This window comes from Alosa alosa, chromosome 4 (assembly GCF_017589495.1).
Source record: "Alosa alosa isolate M-15738 ecotype Scorff River chromosome 4, AALO_Geno_1.1, whole genome shotgun sequence".
NCBI classification, from domain to species: domain Eukaryota; kingdom Metazoa; phylum Chordata; class Actinopteri; order Clupeiformes; family Clupeidae; genus Alosa; species Alosa alosa.
In genome coordinates this window covers 26,007,126-26,027,827 of record NC_063192.1, presented here as the reverse complement: position 1 = coordinate 26,027,827, position 20,702 = coordinate 26,007,126, and the positions used below count along the sequence as shown (strand labels likewise).

General features: G+C 45.0%; 1 protein-coding gene across 10 annotated transcripts in view; it reads right to left on the bottom strand.

Moving 5' to 3' along the window:
- The window catches only part of scn8aa (sodium channel, voltage gated, type VIII, alpha subunit a), a 67,296-nt gene that overhangs the window by 44,283 nt on the left and 2,311 nt on the right, over window positions 1-20,702 (bottom strand). For 6 of the 10 annotated variants that reach the window (XM_048241514.1, XM_048241518.1, XM_048241520.1 and 3 more), the window contains exons 2-9: window positions 18,145-18,476; window positions 9,863-9,981; window positions 8,588-8,677; window positions 8,015-8,143; window positions 6,617-6,708; window positions 3,259-3,480; window positions 1,998-2,061; window positions 1,271-1,412 (exon numbers count right to left, since the gene is read on the bottom strand). In XM_048241514.1, the coding sequence (XP_048097471.1) occupies window positions 1,271-1,412; window positions 1,998-2,061; window positions 3,259-3,480; window positions 6,617-6,708; window positions 8,015-8,143; window positions 8,588-8,677; window positions 9,863-9,981; window positions 18,145-18,420 (1,134 nt within the window). In that variant the 5' untranslated portion in view covers window positions 18,421-18,476. Of the gene's footprint in view, window positions 1-1,270; window positions 1,413-1,997; window positions 2,062-3,258; window positions 3,481-6,616; window positions 6,709-7,032; window positions 7,125-8,014; window positions 8,144-8,587; window positions 8,678-9,862; window positions 9,982-18,144; window positions 18,477-20,702 lie in introns of all 10 variants that reach the window. The other 4 variants (XM_048241515.1, XM_048241519.1, XM_048241521.1 and 1 more) reach the window with 1 other exon arrangement.

Genomic DNA, 20,702 nt, shown 5'->3' with positions numbered 1-20,702 from the left:
TATTATTAATATGAGTAGATCATTTTTACATGGTCATTTTAAAAGTAGCTCAGGAGCCAAAATATTGTGGGCACCCCTGCTCTAGTGAGGGCTGGGGCTTAAGCGACTCGGCTCCCCCGGTTGCCTCTGCTGTAAGCCACTGCTGAATATTTAATGGCTCTGCCTACAGTAAGTGTTCCCTCCATTACTAGCAGAACAGCTGATGGGGCAGGAGAACAGAGGAGAGGAGGAGAAGAGGAGGAGAGGAGAGAGGAGAGAAGGAGAAAGGGAGACGAGGAGAGAGGAGAGGAGAAGAGAAGGAGAGGGGAGGGGAGGAGAGGAGAGGAGAGGAGGATAGAAAAGAGAGGAGAGGGGAGGAGAGGAGAGGAGAGAAGAGAGGAGAGGGGAGGAGAGGAGGATAGAGAAGAGAGGAGAGGGGAGGAGAGGAGAGGAGAGAAGAGAAGAGGAACGATGGAGATGAGGAGAGGAGAGGGGATGTGAGAGGAGGAGAGAAGAGAGGAGAGAAGAAAGTGGAGAAGAGGATGGGAGAGGAGAAGGGAGAAGACAGAAGAAGACAGGAGAGGAGAGACGAGGAGAGGGGAGAGGAGCGGAGAGCAGAGAGCACACACAGGACACCAGGCCGGAGCAGGAGGAACCCTTCGTTTTGACACATGAGGATGTCTCAAGTTACAACAGAAATATCGTCACCTTACAAAAAAAATGGCCTAAGTAATTTTTTTTTTTTTTTCGTTTTCTTGCCTAAATTATCATTACATTTTTGGTTAACTTTTTTGTGTGTGACTTATGCCAGTAGTTTAGGAAGGTGATGATATGAGGTATTGTGGTGAGGGAAACTGGTAAATGTATTGACTGTGTTTCCAATGCTGTGTCATGGTGTGCTGTGAGATATGACATTTACACTTCAATATGACTCAACAGGGAAAGTATCTTCCTGGTGGGAAGTGTGTGAATGACATGAGAACATATAAGATAAAAGAATGAAAAGACTGTGTGGCGTGTGAGAGTGTGGTGCAGTGTGGTGATGAGATTGGAAATTACACCATACAGTAGAATAGTTCCTATGCTATGATATAGAACAGTGTCTTAACGCCAAACAGACTAAAAAGTTCAAGCCATTCGACCAATTCGACCCATTCGGCACAACAGTTCAAAAACACCCTAGACAACTTCGGCCTCCTCATCCCTCACATCGACACTCCAAACAGCTCAAAGCGCCGGAAATGACAGTGGCTATTTATCAAATCAGTGGGGGTGGAAGTCTGGCTCTTACCAACTGATACAAGTTCTCCCAGAAGTCCTGCGTCATGAGGCGGAAGAGGGCCAGGAAGGCCCAGCCGAAGCTGTCGAAGCTGGTGTAGCCGTAGTTTGGATTGCGCCCAGCTTTCATGCATGTGTAGCCCTCAGGACAGCGACTGTGAGAGGAGGGGTGGGGCAGAGGGAGAAAGTGAGAGAGAGAGACAGAGAGAGAGAGGGAAAGAGAGAGGGAGAGAGAGAGAGAGGGAGAGAGAGAGGACATGGAGGAAGGGGACATCCAAAATGACTCGGCATTATTCTATCAGCAGGGAGACTCTGTCAAGATATTTATAGCAGTGTCAAGAACAAAGAAATGCCCTGGATGCAGACGCGTGTGATTTAGCCACCATGGCAGCTAGATATGAGGCAGAATTCAGCTCACGCCCTCTCTGGCTGGCAAACACAGCGCTAGCTCTGGGCCAGTCTTTACAGCCATGCTACAAATGTAGCTCCTAGCTTATATGTCTTCAATTAGAGGACATTTTGATTGAACCAAATGGACTATCTTTGCAGGTAATAAAAACTGTTTTATTTGTATGTTTGCTCCATGTGCATCAAATGACCTTGGATTTATTATGACCCTGGACATCAGTCCAGTCCATCATATAGAACTTACTGTATATATTTAAATAAGCTGGTTGTTATTTTGTCAAGGGCAAAAAATGGCTTGATTTTGAAGGGAATTTTATTGGGGGACCACTTACCCAGAGTCTGAGCTGTTGCCGCAGATAAGGGCATCTAGTTGCCCTGGCACGAAGTAGAAATTGGCTGGGGAGAGAAGAAAGAGCACAAGGAGGGCGTTAAGCTAACGAGCCGGCTCTTAACCACACCACAGGATGCCTTGCATCAACCAGGTCTGTGGAAAGTAGTCCATGAATCACAACAGTTGAGTGTACTTAAGGAGTCAAAGGCTTCTCCCACGGTGTTCCTATTATGCTCATCATTGACATGATATACGTAGTCTAGTGGCGTGGGGTCAAGTATGTGTGAGGTGTCTTCAGAACTGAAGTGAAGTGATGTTTAAGTACTGTTCTCGTCGTGAGCACAGGAATACTGTATGCAGTAGTATAGACCCTTTCAGCAATAAAAACAAAAACAACGCTTGAACGTTCCATTTGGGCCCCAATCTACTTCCTCTGCATTAAGATAACATATGGAATGTTAAAAAGGAAGTCTTGTGGAGCCAACTATGATGCTGATAATGGAACTCTCTTTGTTTTTATTGTTGAAAGGGTCTATACTTAATCCAAATCAAACCACTTTGTGTACAGGCCTGTTGTGTACATTGCCATTTGTGTACAGGCCTGTTGTGTCATTGATGGGTGAGTGTGGTTGTGTCTATATTGTGGTAGGGCAGACTGTAATTTCCCACTTATTAACCAAGGTTTATATATTCATTCAGTTGATAAGCGTTCAGGCCGGGCTACAAGACATGCTTTTCTGTCTTGTCTTTATTCATTTCTGTATCAGTATCACAGACACGTGGCATTTAGTGTCAGATTACACAGTTAGTTTATGCAGATTTCAGTCACTCTATGAGTGACATAGGTTAAACATGTTTTGTGTGAGTATTATGAAAGTGATAGTGGCATTACGCCAATTGCATAAGGACTTTTGTGTTAGTGAACTGAAATAAATGTGTGTGAATGTAAGAGAATAGCGGGGTCCATGAAAAGGGACGGATAGATTGAAGCTATTAATCACGTGGAATGTATTTTTTTTGTGACACAATTAAGTAATGTTTAATAAACTGTTGTTAATGCACACCTGCAGTCAATGCATGGCTTTGTTTTTTGTTCTTTGTTTTTAATATGCATAAAACACTTTTGTTTTGTCTGGTGGGACAAATTTGTTTGTGTGTGTTATATTTATTGTGTGTGTGTGTATGTATGTATGTGTGTGTGTCCATCCCTGAATGGGATGCAGGTTTAGGTGTGCATGACAGGTGCACGTGTGGCTCCTCACTGTCGTTCATGATGTATTCGTCCCAGTTGAAGCCCACGCTGCCGTTGGACAGGTAGGTGGTGGTGCCGTTGAGAGGCCAGATGACGCACTTCTGCCGCAGGTTGCCCATGAAGAGCTGCAGGCCGATCAGGGCAAAGACACTCAGGCAGAACACCGTCAGGATCATCACGTCCGACAGCTTCTTCACCGATTGGATCAGAGCACCCACAATGGTCTTCAGACCTGCGGTGCAACACACACACACACACACACGCACACACACACACACACACACACACACACACACACACACACACACACACAGAGGAACAAGGGCAGTTGCACATTTGTTTGGCTGCTATGGCAGGACAGCTAGGGTCAGGCATGGTGTTTGTGTTTCATATGAGTGCCATTTGAGTGAGTGGAGTTTGTGCCACAGCATGGATACACTGTAGAACCAAGTGTCACTGAGTGAAATCAGTTTTATTATTCGGGGGCCAAGCAAGAACGCCACAAGGCTGATAAGCAATGGTCATTCAGCAATCCCTGCCTAGAGGAACCCATGTAACCGTAACGCTACATATTTTTGTCATTGAACTAATAGAACGTTAAAATTGCTGCACAAGGTAAAACAACAGTGACCCTACGGCCATTTCGCTGGTAAACATGCTATTTTTATGTTGACAAACTGTAGCTTGGCTACAAAAATGAAGAAAAGACTTCTGGCAATATTCTGGCAATATTTGTGCCTGGCCCCTGTAAGGTTGTGCCTTTTAGCAGCTACGTCTGTCCACCGATGTTTGTCTCAGTGTGCAGCATATACCGTATGTGGTGTTAGAATAATAAAGGTACTGTATGTGTTGGTGGGCTGTGACCATGCCTGGGCCCCAATGTTTTTATTTTCAAAGGTCTGACAGAGATACACAACCCCCACAATATAGAACAATCACGGTCCCCAAAAACTCTCTTTGGGAGCCTTCCCCTTCTAACTGGAAGTTAATTTACTTCAGGCAGCATCAAATCTGGGAGAGGGCCAAAGACATTCCTCACTGAGTAAGACCCAGAAATTCAATTAGTTTTTTTGCTGTTGCAAACTCCCTCAGGGCAGACAGATAATGGTGACACTATTTGGGGGGAGAATTACACAAATCATCTGCAGTTAGATCCTTTAATGTCTTAACTGAGTTTGTCCTTAAATTTGTTTCCCTAGTTTCAGTATAAACACGGCATGAGTGTTGACTTCATGTAGCAGCCACCTGGTCTGGATGTCGCTGCTAGTGCCTGCTGTTTAAGGTGATCACCCCGTTGGGTGACAGGCACCCCTGTTTGGTGAGGGGAGGACTCCCAGAAACAGTCTTGAAGAAACTCCACATCCATTCGCCTCTAAATACTGCAGCACAACAGAGGGCCAATGAGAGAGGAAGAAGAAGAAGATGGGCAGGCAGGAGGGGAGGCGGAGGAGCACGTGAGATGGCATGCAGGGCATTTAAACGCCAAGGCTGAAGGAAGGAACGGCGCTGAGCCAATGCTAGCCTGTGGCTGCATTGGACTCCATGGGTCATTCATGTCTGATGTATAGGTTCCACTAGCCACCCATTACTGCCCCCCACCACCCCCATCCCACAACCCAGTGCTACACCGTTACACAAAACTGGACCGAAGAGAGTCTGTGTTACCTTTGCGGAGTCACAAGGCCCTGGGCAGGACTCACGTAAACCCTGAGAAGCCAGCTGAGTGCAGGTAGAGTGGAGCAGTTGGACTTCCCCAGATCCACCCGCCCCATGCCCCCCATATGTAGTGCATAGGCTGAAACTACTACATGGACTTAAACGCAACCCTTCAGTTTCGACGTGTTTAGGGGTATAGGGGTAATCTGTAAAACATCTAATATTTTCCAATACTTTATCATATTTAATTTAATATACTGCCCAAATATTATTTGAATTTGGGAGTGTTTCCTCTGGAACTTACCCACAATTTACGAAGTACAAAGGAGTACAAAGGAATCCCTCTACTAATAACTGGTTAATTGGGAATATATTAACTGTTGTCTGTTGTTTCCTGAATGTATGTCTCTTTTATGTAAAGACAAACATCTACAGACAAAAGTATTATTAATTGTTAGGTGAATTTATTCTTCATTCAGGTGCATTGTTTCTGTGAATCATCCAAAAACCAAGCAAAACCAAACAGAATGTAGTGAGAAAAAGGATGTTTCATAGAGATCAATCGGCCAAGCTCTTAGTAGGACTGTTAATCTAAAAAGCAAGTGACTTCCAAAGCATCATGCAGCATAAAATATGTCCACAAACTAGGCTTGGCAGTCTTCATAAATAAATCAGAGGTATTGGGTCCTTGGGATTCCACTGAGAACTGTACAATTTGAATCCAATGGAACAGAACAGAGCATGTCCGAAAATATGGAATGCCTTTCTGATGGATTTTACTAGACATATTACATGTCCTGGTCCTTTCAACTTCAACTTCACTACACTACTTTATAAGTATCTTCAGTATCTTGTTCTAAAGTAAGTATACATATGAGCAGATAAGGTAGGCTATATATATATATACTGTATATGGCCCTATCTTATCTACTTGTCTACAGTACTGGGTGATACAGTTTAACATAGTGTTCCAGGGCATATGTACATATGTAACTAGCACTTAAAATGGATTGGAAAGGGGAAATTCCATTGGTGAGATGACGTCTCACTAAACACTTTGCTCCACAAAGGGAGGCGAGGATTCCAATGAGGCATCACTTAGAGCTGTTACTTTGCCCTGGACGTGTCCACTTGAAACATTAGCCTCCTGGCACCTGATGGGGCTGAGGGAGGTGTCCATTTGATAGTATGCTGTAGTAGTGGAATATGTTTCTTGGCACAGACTGCTGTGAGGCTGTCCAGAGAGCTTTGTTTTGCTAGGGCAGCAGAAACAGAAACAGGGAAGGGGAGGCTGGTGGTGTTTTTCTTGTTTTTGTTTTTGTTTTTGTTTTTTTGGGGGGGGGGTTCAGCAGCTGTTCTGACAACCAGGGGTATTCATAATAGATAACCTGGAGGGACTGAGGAGAGAGTGCAGACTCTTAGGAGGGCCTTGAGATTAATCATAGACTGCAAAGCCTATCAAAAATGTATCAGTACCATTTTTGATCATTTTGGAGAAAAACGTTAAAAAAATTAGAGAAATCAAAATTAAAGAAATGAAATCAAATAAAGCGTGAACTGGTATCTCCAAATTAATTGCGTCGCGGGCCTGAGAGAAGAACGGCAAAACGAAAAACAACAAACAAAACAAACAAACAAACCAACTAAGAGTCCCTCATAGGAGTGAGAAAACCAAATAAGCTCAGCCTCAGTGTTTAAATTTGGAGTCTCACCTGGAATGACAGCAACAGTTTTCAATGCTCGGAGAACTCTGAAGGTTCTCAGCGCAGACACATTTCCCAGGTCCACAAACTCTGTTACATATCTGAAATAAGGGAGGATCACACACAGACACACCAAATGACAAAACCACACGCACAAGAGCACGACACCGAACCGAGGAGGTGAAGGAGGAGGAGGAGGAGGAGGAGCAGGAGGAAGAGTTTCACGCCACGCCACAGAGACCTGTCCACTATAGAAGAGGAGCGGGAAGGAGAAGAAACGCCACACACACACTACGCGCACACACACACACACACTACGCGCTGCGCATCACCGTCATCACCACCACTGGCACCACACACACACGGCTAAACACCAACAGTCCCCGCCCCACCGACCGGGCCCGCGGCCACACACACCGTCTTACCTGGAATAACAGCAACAGTTTTCAATGCCCTCAGTACTCTGAACGTGCGCAGAGCTGAGACATTGCCTAGGTTTACAAACTCTGTTATATACCTGCAGGATCAAACCAAACCACACATGAAGACATGTTTGCAGTGGGATGAAGACAACTGTCCGTCTAGACTGAAGACGTATTACATGAGCTGCACTAAAGTGTTCTTTTCCTTTAAAAATGTATTGTGTATATATATATATATATATATATATATATATATATATATATAAATATATAAATGGCTATTTGTTATGTCTTTGAACAATCTACATAAACATACTTTAATAATGGATTGATAATAATCAAAACAAGGCAGCCAACAAAAAATGAATAGTTTGGGATCAGCAGCTGAAATCTACAAATGTCTATGAGCAGCACGAGGTGGGATGAAACGAGGTGTAGGCTCCTGCTGAAGAGACAGGAGGGAGAGAGAGAGTTGGAGATCAGTGAGGGAGAGAGCAACCAGAGCTGTCAGAGCCCGAGCGCTGCTCACAGGAGCACACAATCCTCCTCCCCTTCACAACAGAGGAACCTAGAATGTTCCGTTAACAGTCTGACTCTGTCACACAAGAGAGAGGCATGCTCAGAGTGAGACAGACAGACAGACAGAGAGAGAGAGAGAGAGAGAGAGAGAGAGAGAGAGAAAGAAAGAAGGGAAAAGAGAAAGAGGAGGTAAAAGACTGAAAATGAAAAAGACGTCTCTCCTTAGATTCTCTGTCTACAAAAGATGTCCTAAAATAGTACTTTTTATTCATTGTTTCTTTTAAAGTACAAACAACTTGCGATGTGACTATTTCAAAACACCTCTTGGGTCATCTGTGACAGGCTCCTCAGTATATCTCATCTCTAATCTTCCTAATCATCTATGGTCTACATTATAATTGCAATTTGTGGCCATTTAAAACTGTTCACAACACAAAATGGCTGTAACTGTGAGTGAGATACTTACGCCATAGAAATGACCATGAAATCCAGCCAGTTCCATGGGTCTCGGAGGAATGTGAAGTCGTCTATACAGAACCCTCGGGCAATGATTTTTACAAGAGATTCGAACGTATAAATTCCCGTGAATGTGTACCTGTGAGGAGAGAGAGGCCGGAATAAAGCTAGTTAGCTAACTCAGCAGCTAAGCAACACAGGGTCATAACTCATAATGCTCATCTACCCATGCACTGTGATGAACAAGATGCCCTGCCAGACACTATGGTAGGATGTCTTCATAGACTCTCATCACATTGTTTCCTCTTCAGAGAAAAATATCAATATCTCAGGGGGAAACGCATACATGCACGAGGCCAATGTGTGGCTTGAAATGTAATTTTCTGCTGCACTGAAACATACAACAAATAAAGCTGAACTACGAGCGTGCGGTGTGAATCTGTTCATGGGAATGACATGCATATAGCAGAGTCTACAGGTGGGTCAGCTGGGGTCAAGCATTAAGTAAGGATGTGTTCTGCTGTCTGCACATGCGTCCATGGTGACTTTTGGTGTCCATGCTCTTACACAAAGCAGTACTTACTCTACTTGTTTGGACCATTCTGGAGGGTTACTAAAAGTCATGAATACACAGTTGGTCAAAATAGTACACATAATGATCATGCTGAACAATGTGGGACGGAGTTAAGGGAAACTTGGAGAAGTCAGCCAGACAGATAACACAGATTTAAAGGCTTCACAGAAGTACAGTACAGACATTCTGCATTAGAGAGACATGCACAGACGTCTACTAGAGACCACTACACTGAGAAGCTGGGGCCACGTTTGTCATGGCCCTGTTTTAGTTACACAGAGAGAATCATGGCATGCTGACACTACCAATCACACTGACTACAGTATGTGTCTGCAGCTCTACATTCTCAAAAATTCTCAGAACTTCATTAGTAGGTTCTATGTTCTATGTTCTAGATTCTAGGTTCATCTTCAAGAAAGAGTTAGTAAACTAAAAGGAGGGGGCAGGTGGCTCATTCTCTGTCAGATTGTGTGAATATGGGGGGTGGTACAGATTCAGAATAAATCCCCAACTATCTTTTCACATATAACTTTAAAAACAGAATGCCACTGAATAGTTAATGTGTTGAGCTCCCCAAAGTATAGCTAAAGAGCAACCACAGGCCTCTTCAGCATATATCTTCTCTCAGGAAGTCATTACTGTGATGGACATACTTCCTGTGGAGTGAGACAGCAGGGACAGATGGACACTCCATTAATATGTAAGGGTTGTGGTCCTGGGGGGGCGGGGGGTGGGGGGGTTGGGGGTCATTTCAGAAGTCAATGGAGCAATAAACCTCTGGAGACGCCATGACTGAGGTGAGGCCAGTCTCTTTGTGTCTCTGACTTTAAAGGACTGTCTGCGACTTTCTGCCGGCGGTTTCGGGTTAAAGGCCCTGTAGTCCCGCTCCCCGCTCTAGGGGGGGTCAGCCTGCCGAAGGCGATGGAGAAGAAAAGCCACTCGGAGACAGCGTCACGGCGTTGCTGAGAATGAGCCAGCCACCCCGCCCCTCAGCTCCTCGTTTCCTTCAGAAGCAGCGAGTGAAGTGAAGGAAAACGCACTGCATGCAGGCCAGTGCATACTGGAGGCAGCTAATACTCTGTGCCCCGTGACAACATGCACTCACTGCACATTCCAAGACTGTCTGCGTCTGATAGTGTGTAGCTGTTCAGCTCTCAGACCTGCTTTGCAGTGATAAATCTAGATAGTCATTACCAGCTAGCAGGAAGGAATGCATGCAGCAATAATCATGCGTAATAAAGAGAACAGCAACTCTTCAGTTGCAACATCATTTGGAAAGGATATGAATGTATCAAAATTTTAATAGCTATTTGCCTAAAAACATTAAAAGGGCTGATCATGTACAGGGAAGATGTGGCACTAAAGCGGTAGATTGTTTTCCCTTTATTTATCACTATAAACGTCTGTGGAGAGACAGAAAGAGAGAGAAAGAGAAATTCAAAGGTTAGAATTTCACAGAACAGTGACACACAACATTCAGACATTCAGAGAAAAGCAATTTTAAGTCTGAAACCAGATAGCTTTTTATGGGAAAGGTCTAGACAGGTTACAACCTTGTGGACAGACATTTAGTAAATCCTCGTTAGTAAAAGAGCATTTGGCATATTATGGTCTGTTTCAATATCCAACTGTTTCACCTTGTGTCCCTATTTTTGCCTCCAAATTCTAATGGAAAATATATATAAAGGTTTATATACACATGTTATAATGTTATGAAAAGGTTAAAGGTAAACAATAAATGACACAATAAAATAAAGGTGCCATTTTGACGGTATATTTCACAAATTCACAAACTGATTTCTTTTACAATATTTGTATCTGTGCATGTGCTTTGATGAGTAAAAAAAGTAAACCAAGAATATAAAAGCAGAAAACAAAACTGCTTAACTGAAAACAACCAAATGGTAATGCAAAAGCATGTAGAACATTTAACATGGGGGGCAGGGGGGGCAGTCTACTGTTCTAGACTCCTGAGTCAACTCATCTGCCTGCAGAAGCCATTAGAAAGTCTCTCTGCTCATTGCTTAAAGCCCACAACTGAGCATCCGCTAATGAGCATGTCCACATACGGTCAGCTAAAGACGAACAGAAGTAGAGGCAGCAGAAGCCTGGGAGGCCTGTGGTTGGACAGCACCAATCCAGAGGAACACAAGCACAGCATTCCCCACGAGAAATCACAATCAATCACAGTCAATATCACACAGCTTTCCCAAAACAAGCTGAAAGCTGTATCAGGGCTATATACTGTATTACTCACAGAATTTAACAGCAACTGTATATACTGTAAACAAGGTGGTGTTATAGTGGATAAGCACAATCAATATCAAAGTATAAGGTTACAGTCTGTCTGACCCAGGATCAGTTCAGAGAGATGTGTTGTACATGAAGAGCTGGCTCATATGAACACAGCCTTTGGATATGGATGAGTCAGCTGAACTAGTGTGGCTAATTCCTCAGTTAAACTCCTGGAGGTCCACTTGAGATCAGGGGCCAGATCTGAAGAGAGGCTACCGATGAGGGGAGACCGAGAGAAAACACTCATCTCTCTCTCTCTCTTTCTTTCTCTCTCTTTCACTCTCTCCCTCACATCAGCCAAGCGGAAAACCTGGCAGGTTGTGCAGCACAGTTATTTTCTGGCACATGAAGCATCTCAGTGAAGGAAAGGAGAGGCTATCTATTTATAGACGCCACATACCGCAGGAGTTAGTGAGATGTAATAAAAAAGCGACAACAGTGTCACCGCTCAGTGCCATGCTCACAGATATGCACACGCACAGTCAGACACATACTGTACACATATCCGTCTCCGAAAAGAAGGTTCTAGAATGAGCCATCTCGTGCCAGCGGTCCATCAACAACAAGATGTCACTGCTGGGAGTGGGTGTATTTACAGAAACGCTGGTGGCAAGAAACGTTCATCTGCCCGAGTGGCTTCAGGAAATTCTATCTGTCATGAAGCCTCAATCTGCAGACATGAGAGTAGCCAATAAATACTGCTGGTGGGATCAGATTCTTCCTGTGTTTGCCTCTAATGGCCCTGCTAGGACAGAGGCCCGCCCTGGGCATCACTGACCCGGACTAAATGCCCTAGTGCTGCTTCAGTCATTCCCATATGTAATGTGGTAATTCAGGATGCACCAATGAAATCTGTGACCACTTTAAACAAGAAGACAATGTGTAAACAAGAGCTGTCTCTCTCTCTCTCTCTCTCTCTCTCTCTCTCTCTGTGTTTCTCTCCTCACATCTCTTTCTCCCCATCTCTCTCTCTGAATATAACCTCATAATTGTTTGAATAAAACATGGCCAGCCACATCCAAATTTAATGGGACACTATGCTTTTGCTGGAGTGATACTGTATGTGCCCTTGTACTTCAACACTACCCGCTTGCCTTCTGATCTACAGACCGAGAGGCAGCCTTTAGCACCATGGACAGAGATTAATAAAGCCCATCCAGAGCAACACCAGCCTCTCAATCAGCTGCACACAACAGACCAGCCATTTGCAGCACTTACAACCCCAGCCATTTTCGTAATTTGATTGTAATGATAAATTAACTGATTCTATGCAGTACATCGAATTACAATGATTTAGAGTACCATGTACAAGTCTTGCCTTTTTTTCCAGCAGGTAAACACATTAATACAAAATCGAATCATGGAGAACATATTCCCTCATAAAGATCTTAAAAATCACTTCCAGACATCTATAGTGCTTCTCCATGAAACCCTCAAGACTGCTGGGCATGCTCAGTGCAGACAAGACAGGAAGCCAGTTAAACACGAAAAAAGAAACAGTTATAGAGTGCATGCATGCACTGCTGAGATGCATGTTCCTCCTGTCATCAAACACACACACACACAAACACACACACACACACACACACACACACACACACACACACACACACACACACACACACACTGACACACATGCACAAAGTGCATGCTGAAGCCTTTTTTGCAATGCATGACTTGCCATAAAGCTACTGAAAATTTCATACTTTAGAGTAGAGTGGCAGAGAGAGAGAAAGAAAGAGAGAGAGAGAAAGAGAGAGAAGCCCATAGCCAAGCGAAAGAGAGAGAGAGAGAAAGAGAGAGAAGCCCATAGCCAAGCGAAAGAGAGAGAGAGAGAAAGAGAGAGAAGCCCATAGGAAAGCGAAAGAGAGAGAGAAAGAGAGAGAAGCCCACAGCCAAGCGAAAGAGAGAGAGAGAGAAAGAGAGAGAAGCCCACAGCCAAGCGAAAAGAGAGAGAGAGAAAGAGAGAGAAGCCCACAGCCAAGCGAAAGAGAGAGAGAGAGAAAGAGAGAGAAGCCCACAGCCAAGCGAAAGAGAGAGAGAGAGAAAGAGAGAGAAGCCCATAGGAAAGCGAAAGAGAGAGAAGCCCACAGCCAAGCGAAAGAGAGCAGCAAAATGGAGGCAGGAGAGAGTACCACAGCCACAGAGAGAGGAGAGCAGGGGAGAGCAGGGGAGAGCAGAGGACAGTTAAACGGATGAGGGGAGACACAGGCTGAGCCATGGACAGAGCCCTACAATATGAGCTTCTTAACCAGCTGAACCCTGAACACACACCGCCGGTCCACAGGAATAAGCGTGAGGTCGGAGGGGGCGCTGGAGAGAGAACTGGGACATTTTCCCTTTTGGCTTCAAGCTAAGATGAATCAAGTCACATTTCTACAAGTACATTTCTACTCGCCTGAGCCTCTCACCCACCGGCACTAGACAATAACAACTAGGCATGATGGTAGCCAATGACCCTCAGGGAGTGACTCGGGGACATGGCTGCGTCTCATAAGGCATTTATAGACACAAACAAGAATCCATACTTCCAATCCACATATTGCAGTAACCTAGTCAGGTCTAATTCAAAATGGAGGCATGAATTCCTGTCAGAATGTGAGTTTCCAAAAATGGAAAATCATTCTCAAAAACATTTGAGCATCAGCTCAAGCTAAAATGAGACAAACTACTAAACTAATATACTGCCTCATTTGGCGCTGCTGATATAGCCATATGCTACCGTGGTGAAATGCTCAGTCACCAGCAGAGATGACCCATAGGAAATGCCTGTGACACCAGGAAATGCTATTTTTGTTGCACTTGACGTGTGCAATTTAACGTTTAGATGTTTTGATTCCTGCATAATTGTGTTAATGACAACATACTTGTCATTGTCAACATATCAAATGAGTAGGTAAAATTGGTGAAAATGGAACAGAGCAGAGAGAAAAAGCGAGAGAAAGACAGAGAGAGAGAGAGAGAGAGAGAGAGAGAGAGAGAAAGAGAGAGAAAGAGACGAGAAATGCAACAAAAGTCATCAGAAGGAAGGAGATGTGCTGTGAGAAAAGGATTCTGCTGGAAGGCAGACAGAGACAGCTAGGAAGCAGCGTGGAGCCACTAGACTGATGGAAAATTCTAGACTCAAAAACAGTGGCAAGACAGAGTGAGCGAGGGAGACACAGAGAGAAATGAGAAACAGGGGGCGAGAGCGAGAGATAGAGAGAAAGACAGGGAGGGAGGGAGGGAGGAGGAAAGGACTAAGAGCAGCCCAAGCACTCCATCATATGTCACCCTGCTGCAGCACTAGACTGCAGAGGCTAGTCAACCTAATTAGGCACTACTTAAGTCACCACGCCACCCAAACCCACCCTCAGATCCTACGTTCACTTAGAGTGGAAGAAATCCTTCCTGGAGTCAAGCAAGATCAACTTCCAACCAATATCACCCTAGCAGGGGACACAGTCATCTTCTCGCTCCTCAATTAATCTTATGTGTTCACATGTCAACCAAACTGAAATTCAGTCACTCTGTCAGTATATGGTTCATTAAAATGAGATTCAATAGCCTGTAAACCTATTCTAAGGGTGCAACAGCTCAAGACACCTTGAATTAAGGCACAAGTAAGTGACGTTCGAAAAATATGTTGCCATTCTGGGTGGTGGAAACCTTAAGGATCCTACAGAAGTGCCATGGGGCCGAATCAGGCGGTTGCACTGATGCCATATGAAGAACGGTGGAGAAGGTAATGGAGAGCCATTGGTATTCTCTCCAGTCTTCCAGCTGAGCGCAGGAGCATTTCAGCACCATCCACTGTGGTTGCATCAGAGCGAGCGGGAGAGAGAGGGAGAGAGCGATAGATGAGAGAGACAGGAGCACTCTGGTGCTCATGCTTGCCTGCACACATCTTCCAACACAACCCTCCATGTCCCTTCTCATGACTCTGCCATAGAGATAGAGAGAGAGAGAGAGAGAGAGATATAGATAGAGAGAGAAAGACAAAGCGATAGAAATTAGAGAGGGAGAGGGAGATAGAGGAAGGGAGGAGGAAAATGGCAGGACAGCAATGGCCATTTTCTTGGTCTCGTGCAACCATCTGCCTCCCACTCCCAACCCCCACCCATCCCTGAGCTCTCGAGTGCTGCGTCATCACCAGGCCGGCACAGCCCTGCCACAAGGCACATTTGGGACACACACTCCCGCCATTCATCACCCAGTGGCAGCACGGAGAGATTACCAAACCAGGGTGGAGCTCTTGCTCTCCCTCCCTCTCCCTCTCCCTCTCCCTCTCTTTCTCTATCTCTCCCTTCATCACTGATCTACCTCTCCATCGTGGCGTAGAAATTCACAGCTCACTCAACTCAATGCAATCAACACCCTTACATCCCTGCCCCGCCCATCCTCACCCCCACCCCACTACCCCCACCCCACTACACTACCCCCACCCCACTACCCCCACCCCACTACCCCCCCCCCCCGCTCCACCACCCCGCTCCACCCCCCCGCTCCACCCCCCGCTCCACCCCCCCTGTTAGCTCTGGCCGCCGCGGTACCTCTCCAGGCTAGCCTCTCTCAGGCTAATTGCTCTGGACAGTGTAAGAGCCCAGACCCACCCCCTCCCCGACCCTAAAATCGTCTCCTCAGGCCTTGTCCGCTACTCAAAGACACACTGGTGTGGAGTCATGTTTCAGTTGTACTACTGCAGCCGCTGACTGGCCTCCAACACACTGGCAGACTGGGCAGAGTTGTTGTTTGTGAAAAGGGACATGGGGAGTGTGAGGACATGCAGGAATATGAGAGCATCAGATGGGAGAGAGTAATGCACCGAAGCTGCATACATTACTGTATTAATCCAGAGAGAAGTGCACAGCTATCAACACCGCCATCAAATGCACAACGGCAGCCGATCAGAGACAAAAGGCTGGACTGAGAGACAATGGGAGATGGAGGGTAGAGGATGTGCGGATTTAACGAGATGGACAAGCCAGCCAAGATGGAGGAAAAGAGGAAAGAAAGGGAAAAAAAAGCTTTTCTTGCACATTCCTCTGCATGCTCTCAATTGGAATTCCCTTTCTGACAGCAGAAGAGCTGTGTTACATAAGAGGAAGCATGTTCTCCATGAGCAGGAGGAAGAGGAGAAGACCACAGAGGAATGGATGAAGAATCTTCTCTCTCTCTGTCTCTCTCTCAGACACACACGCACACACACACACGCACACACACACACACTTACAGGTATTAACACCCACAAATGGACTCATCCATAATTCAGGACAGGGCATTGTGGCAGGGGCTGCTGTGTGAAGGCGAAGGCCTCCACTTAATGCTGGACCACAACCTTCATTAGGGGACCCTGTAGAGGCCAGCAGTCTGTGAGCTCATAATGCTCCAGCGGACTCCAGCAAAACATGACTGACCGCATATCTGAGGCGAGATTGATGTGGACCGCTCTCCGTCACAGGAGCCAAAGACTAGGAACCACATGGGCCCCAGAGTGCCTCGGAAAAAACCTCGACGCCCACATCGCTGGGGCATATAGCTTGCAAAAAACAAACAAACAACAACAACGATCAAACCGGGGGGGAAAAACGACTCATTTTGAGTGCAACTCGGGAGCAAACAGATCAATGGAGGCACCGCTGGGATAGCTGACAGCTAAGGACTGGGCTGCAGCAGTGGCGTTCCTCTGGGTCTTCTAAATGCTAATGTGGTCCATAAGCGAGCGATGCCTGGGGGTCAGCAGCCGAGCGAGCGTTGCGCCTTGCCCCTCGCTTCCTCCAGAGCTGCTGTGAGGCGGAGGCAAGGCAAGGCAAGGCGAGGCGAGCGGAGGAGAGAGAGGAGCCGTTAGACCGAGCGTCAAAGCTGGGAAGCGCGCGAGCCGTTGATGTCTGGCACGCCACAGCAGTGCCGCTCCACGCGGCTCGTTTCCAGCGTGTGCCCATGACCCACAGTGCTTTTGGAGAGAGCACAAGCAAGCGCGGGAGAGAAAACAAGAGGACCAACATCCTCTCACTGTCCTCTGAGATCTGCACTTGCTGCTGACTCTTCCTCTCCATCCTCCTCCCCTACTGTCAGATCAGGCTCAACCTGGAGCAGGCCAGCGCTGTGTCTTTAAGGACGCCGCTTTCTTCTTCTCTCTCCCTTCCTGTTTTCTGCCAGATTAATTCTAGAACAATTAGAGAAGTCTGTCAGCTGGAACAGCCATGTTTCAAACGTCTCTGCAACTGACCTTTTCCCTAAAGCCCTCCGAGCCTTGAGAAGCGATGGACACACACCCGGCCCACTACACATACCAAATCTGGGGTGTGTTCCACCAACTCTATAGCTACAGTACTGCAGCATTGCTACCAGTTAACCTAACCATTCCAATGGCATTACATTCACTGCAAAAAACCCTACACAAGTCTGTAGTTTCTGAACATCTAAATACAACACTCTAGCGTGTGCAGAGATGCACCAATGACAGACAAGGACAGAGTGGAAATGGGATCTTTGGTTTTGGCTTTCTGTAGGCACAGAAACTGGGACAAAGAATAATAAGCATGACAATGCAACAGTGATGATGTCTCACATCCAAAAAACAAGTACAATCAATCAAATAAGGAAAATCAGAAATCATAAAGTTTTCAACAACCCTAACCTAGTTTAGAAGAGAACACAAAGAACCCCTAACGCAAACATGTTCAGAGGCCGTCCCAGTTTTCTGTTTTGGGGCAATAAAAGACACTTTTCTTCTAGAGGATCATGGATAAATGTCTAGAAAAGGAGGAGAGAAAAAAGCCAAAGGCTCTAGGCAAAAACAGTGCTTGTGCATAAAAAAAAATCACTGGAATGTTTGACTCATTTTCTATGTCTACAGATGAATGCAGTACAGTATATATTGTGTCTTCACATAACTAGAACACACTGACCCTGTTAAATGTACGGTACTAGAAAATCATAACATATTGTACATTGCTATACTTGACTATATATCGGTTTGTACTGTATCTGTGTATACTGTGTACAAGTACTATTTGGAACTGAATAAATATCACTAAAGGTTAACTACCATTACACGGATATATCTTCTGAAATGTAATTTGCAGTGCACATATCCCTCTCTGTGTCTTTTACTGTCATCTGCAGAGAAGAGCGCAGAAGATGAGATGGTGACTATTAGTGTGGATGAGTGTTTTTGAAGAAGATCGTAAGTATTTTAGACTGTTAACCCTTGGCGGCAAGGTGAGACAGATCCAAGACTGGTGATTGACAGGGCTGTTACCATGCGAGAGGGAGAGGGTCTCACTCACTTTCTTGTTTATGTAGAAATGGTCCAAGTCCTCCAATGGTGTCGCCACCATTGAAGAAGGGATGTCTCCATAGATGAAGGGCAGGTTTTTGCCGGCCTCCAGGTCACTGCTAGGCTTGGGCTTATTTTCGTCGTCATCGTCACGGTAACTGCTGTCAGGCTTGGGTGGCGGCTTGGCTTTTTCCTCAGCAATGCGCTTCTCAAGGTTAGCCAGGGATTCTCGGGTAAAAAATTTGAAGCTATCAGGTCCTGGCGGTGCAAGAAGGGGTGCAGCCATGTTTTCATCCTGCAGCGACTTCTGCTTTAATTAGGTACCATCCAGGGCATCCAGTTCTAAATGGGAGGAAGAGAGAGAGAGAGGAAAGAAAGAAAGAAAGAAAGAAAGAAAAAAAGAAAGAAAGAAAAAAGAAAGAAAGGGAGAGGTCAATTGAGATGTGTTAGGCAATCCTTTAATTTAAATGTAGGACATTACTCTCAAACACAGCCTTCCCTATCCATACACTCCACACAATAGACAGGAGAGTTTCATGGACCAATAACATGTGACAAACATCACAACACACAGTATGCATTTCCATAAATATTTAAATGTGTGTCATATTAATTTGATATAAGAAAATAAGAGCAAAATCAGTAAATCATCTTCATGTGAACTAGCCGATAGCAAAAGAACAAGCTTGCCACCTTGCTACTAAAAATACCAATTGACAACATCAAGCCGCCATATTTAGCTGGACTAGGGGCATCGCAGAGCTAAACAGGGAAATGAGTGCAGAGGCATAGACACAAGTGGTGAGTCATGCAGCTTCATGTATGACCAATCAGAACGAGGTAAGCTCACGAGGTGCAGCAGGTGGCCTCCACTTCCTCCTGTATTCAAACCATCAACACATCAACATTGCGTAGATTACGCCTCAACAGATTGGTCACCTTTCTTCCCCATTTTTCCCCTCTTGAACAAAAGAAAAGAGTACATTAGCTCATATATGCTGTGCTGTGCTGTGCTGTACTGTACTGTTGTGCTGTGTAGTGTCTGATCCCGTGCTGCTACCATACATGCTATGACCTTCATCAGAGGAGCAATCTGGTGAAAGGAACACTGGGCACAGGTGCTGAGGCTGAGGCAGTATGGCTGCTGCACACCTAATGAATGAATGCACAGCAGGAGTTCATAATGAGAGAGGGGGACAGAAAGAGAAAGAGTGGGAGAGAGAGAGAGAAAGAGAGAGACTGATGTCACATTATAGATAGGGGTGGGGTCCTCTGGGGTCTCCTCCAGAGTGAGGGAGCCATCTCTGAAGGCATGTGCACAGCATTTTCTGTCGACACATAAATCAGTCACCTCACCGGGAAACAAACTCTTCCAGGATGGAAGACTTGCCATTCCTGAGCTCTTGGCAGGTAATGATGGAATGACACCATCCTAGAAGCATCACAGTGCTAGAGAAGCCCAACAGTTCCACTGTAATTTCAATGAAAAGGCTCAATGATCCCAGTATGCAGTAGCCAGTAGGGTTCCATTCCCAGCCACCACCGTTGTGCCCTTGAGCAATACACTTTACCCTGATTTGCTCCGGGGAGACTGCCCCTTGTAATAATTGATATATGTAAGTAACTTTGAATAAAATTAAATCAAATAAATAAATACATAAATAAATAAATAAACTAGAAATATCACTGTAACCATTGGACAAGCACACATCTAGTTTCATACAAAATAAGCCTCCACATTAAATGATTAAATACAACTCCACATGGATCAAAGCAAGCATGTCAACAAGATGAAAGATGAAATGACTGGCCTCATATTCAAACATTATGGGTATGTTCTACTGACCTTCTCTAGAGGACAAACAGCATGGTATGAGCTCTACACCCAAACATCAGTAGCAGAACAGAAGTCTGACAACATTCATGGGATATCAACGCCTTACAGACAGACTAATAAAGTGACTGCTGATGGGATGTAAAATAAACAGTATTTTTAACATCATTGCTGGTTCCCAGTTGAGGCCATTTGGAATGCCAACGTTTGAGTATTTAAGCTCAAAATTGCTCCAGTGTAAAAAAAAGGTATCCTATAACCAAAGACCAACACAGAAGGCCAAAGAAGGGGAATGCATACATGATATTCTAATACATCCTCAACATGGTTAACAGTTCCTCTATTCCACTATTATGACAACACCACAACCTGCATAGTATATGAAGTTTACATGTCTATCACAAACTACAATGTCCACAGTGCTTGTAAAAGTGGAAGAATCATTGTAATACAATCTTTGTTCACTTGGCTTCTTGCCCTTTGGCATCTTTACAACCATATTTTTTAGCATAATTTTAGTGCAATTTGAGCCTACTATAAGATGAATAGCAATATTAGACATAACATTAAGACTACCTGACTGACAGTGACACAATAAAACAATCAACATTAGAGTAAAGTCAATAATCAGGCTCGGTTTCACTGAAAATGCCTGTTATACTACACAAACTTAAGCGCCTCTTGAGCTAGCACTGGAAGACATTTTGAGGTCACACAAATCTGTCTTTAAGTCT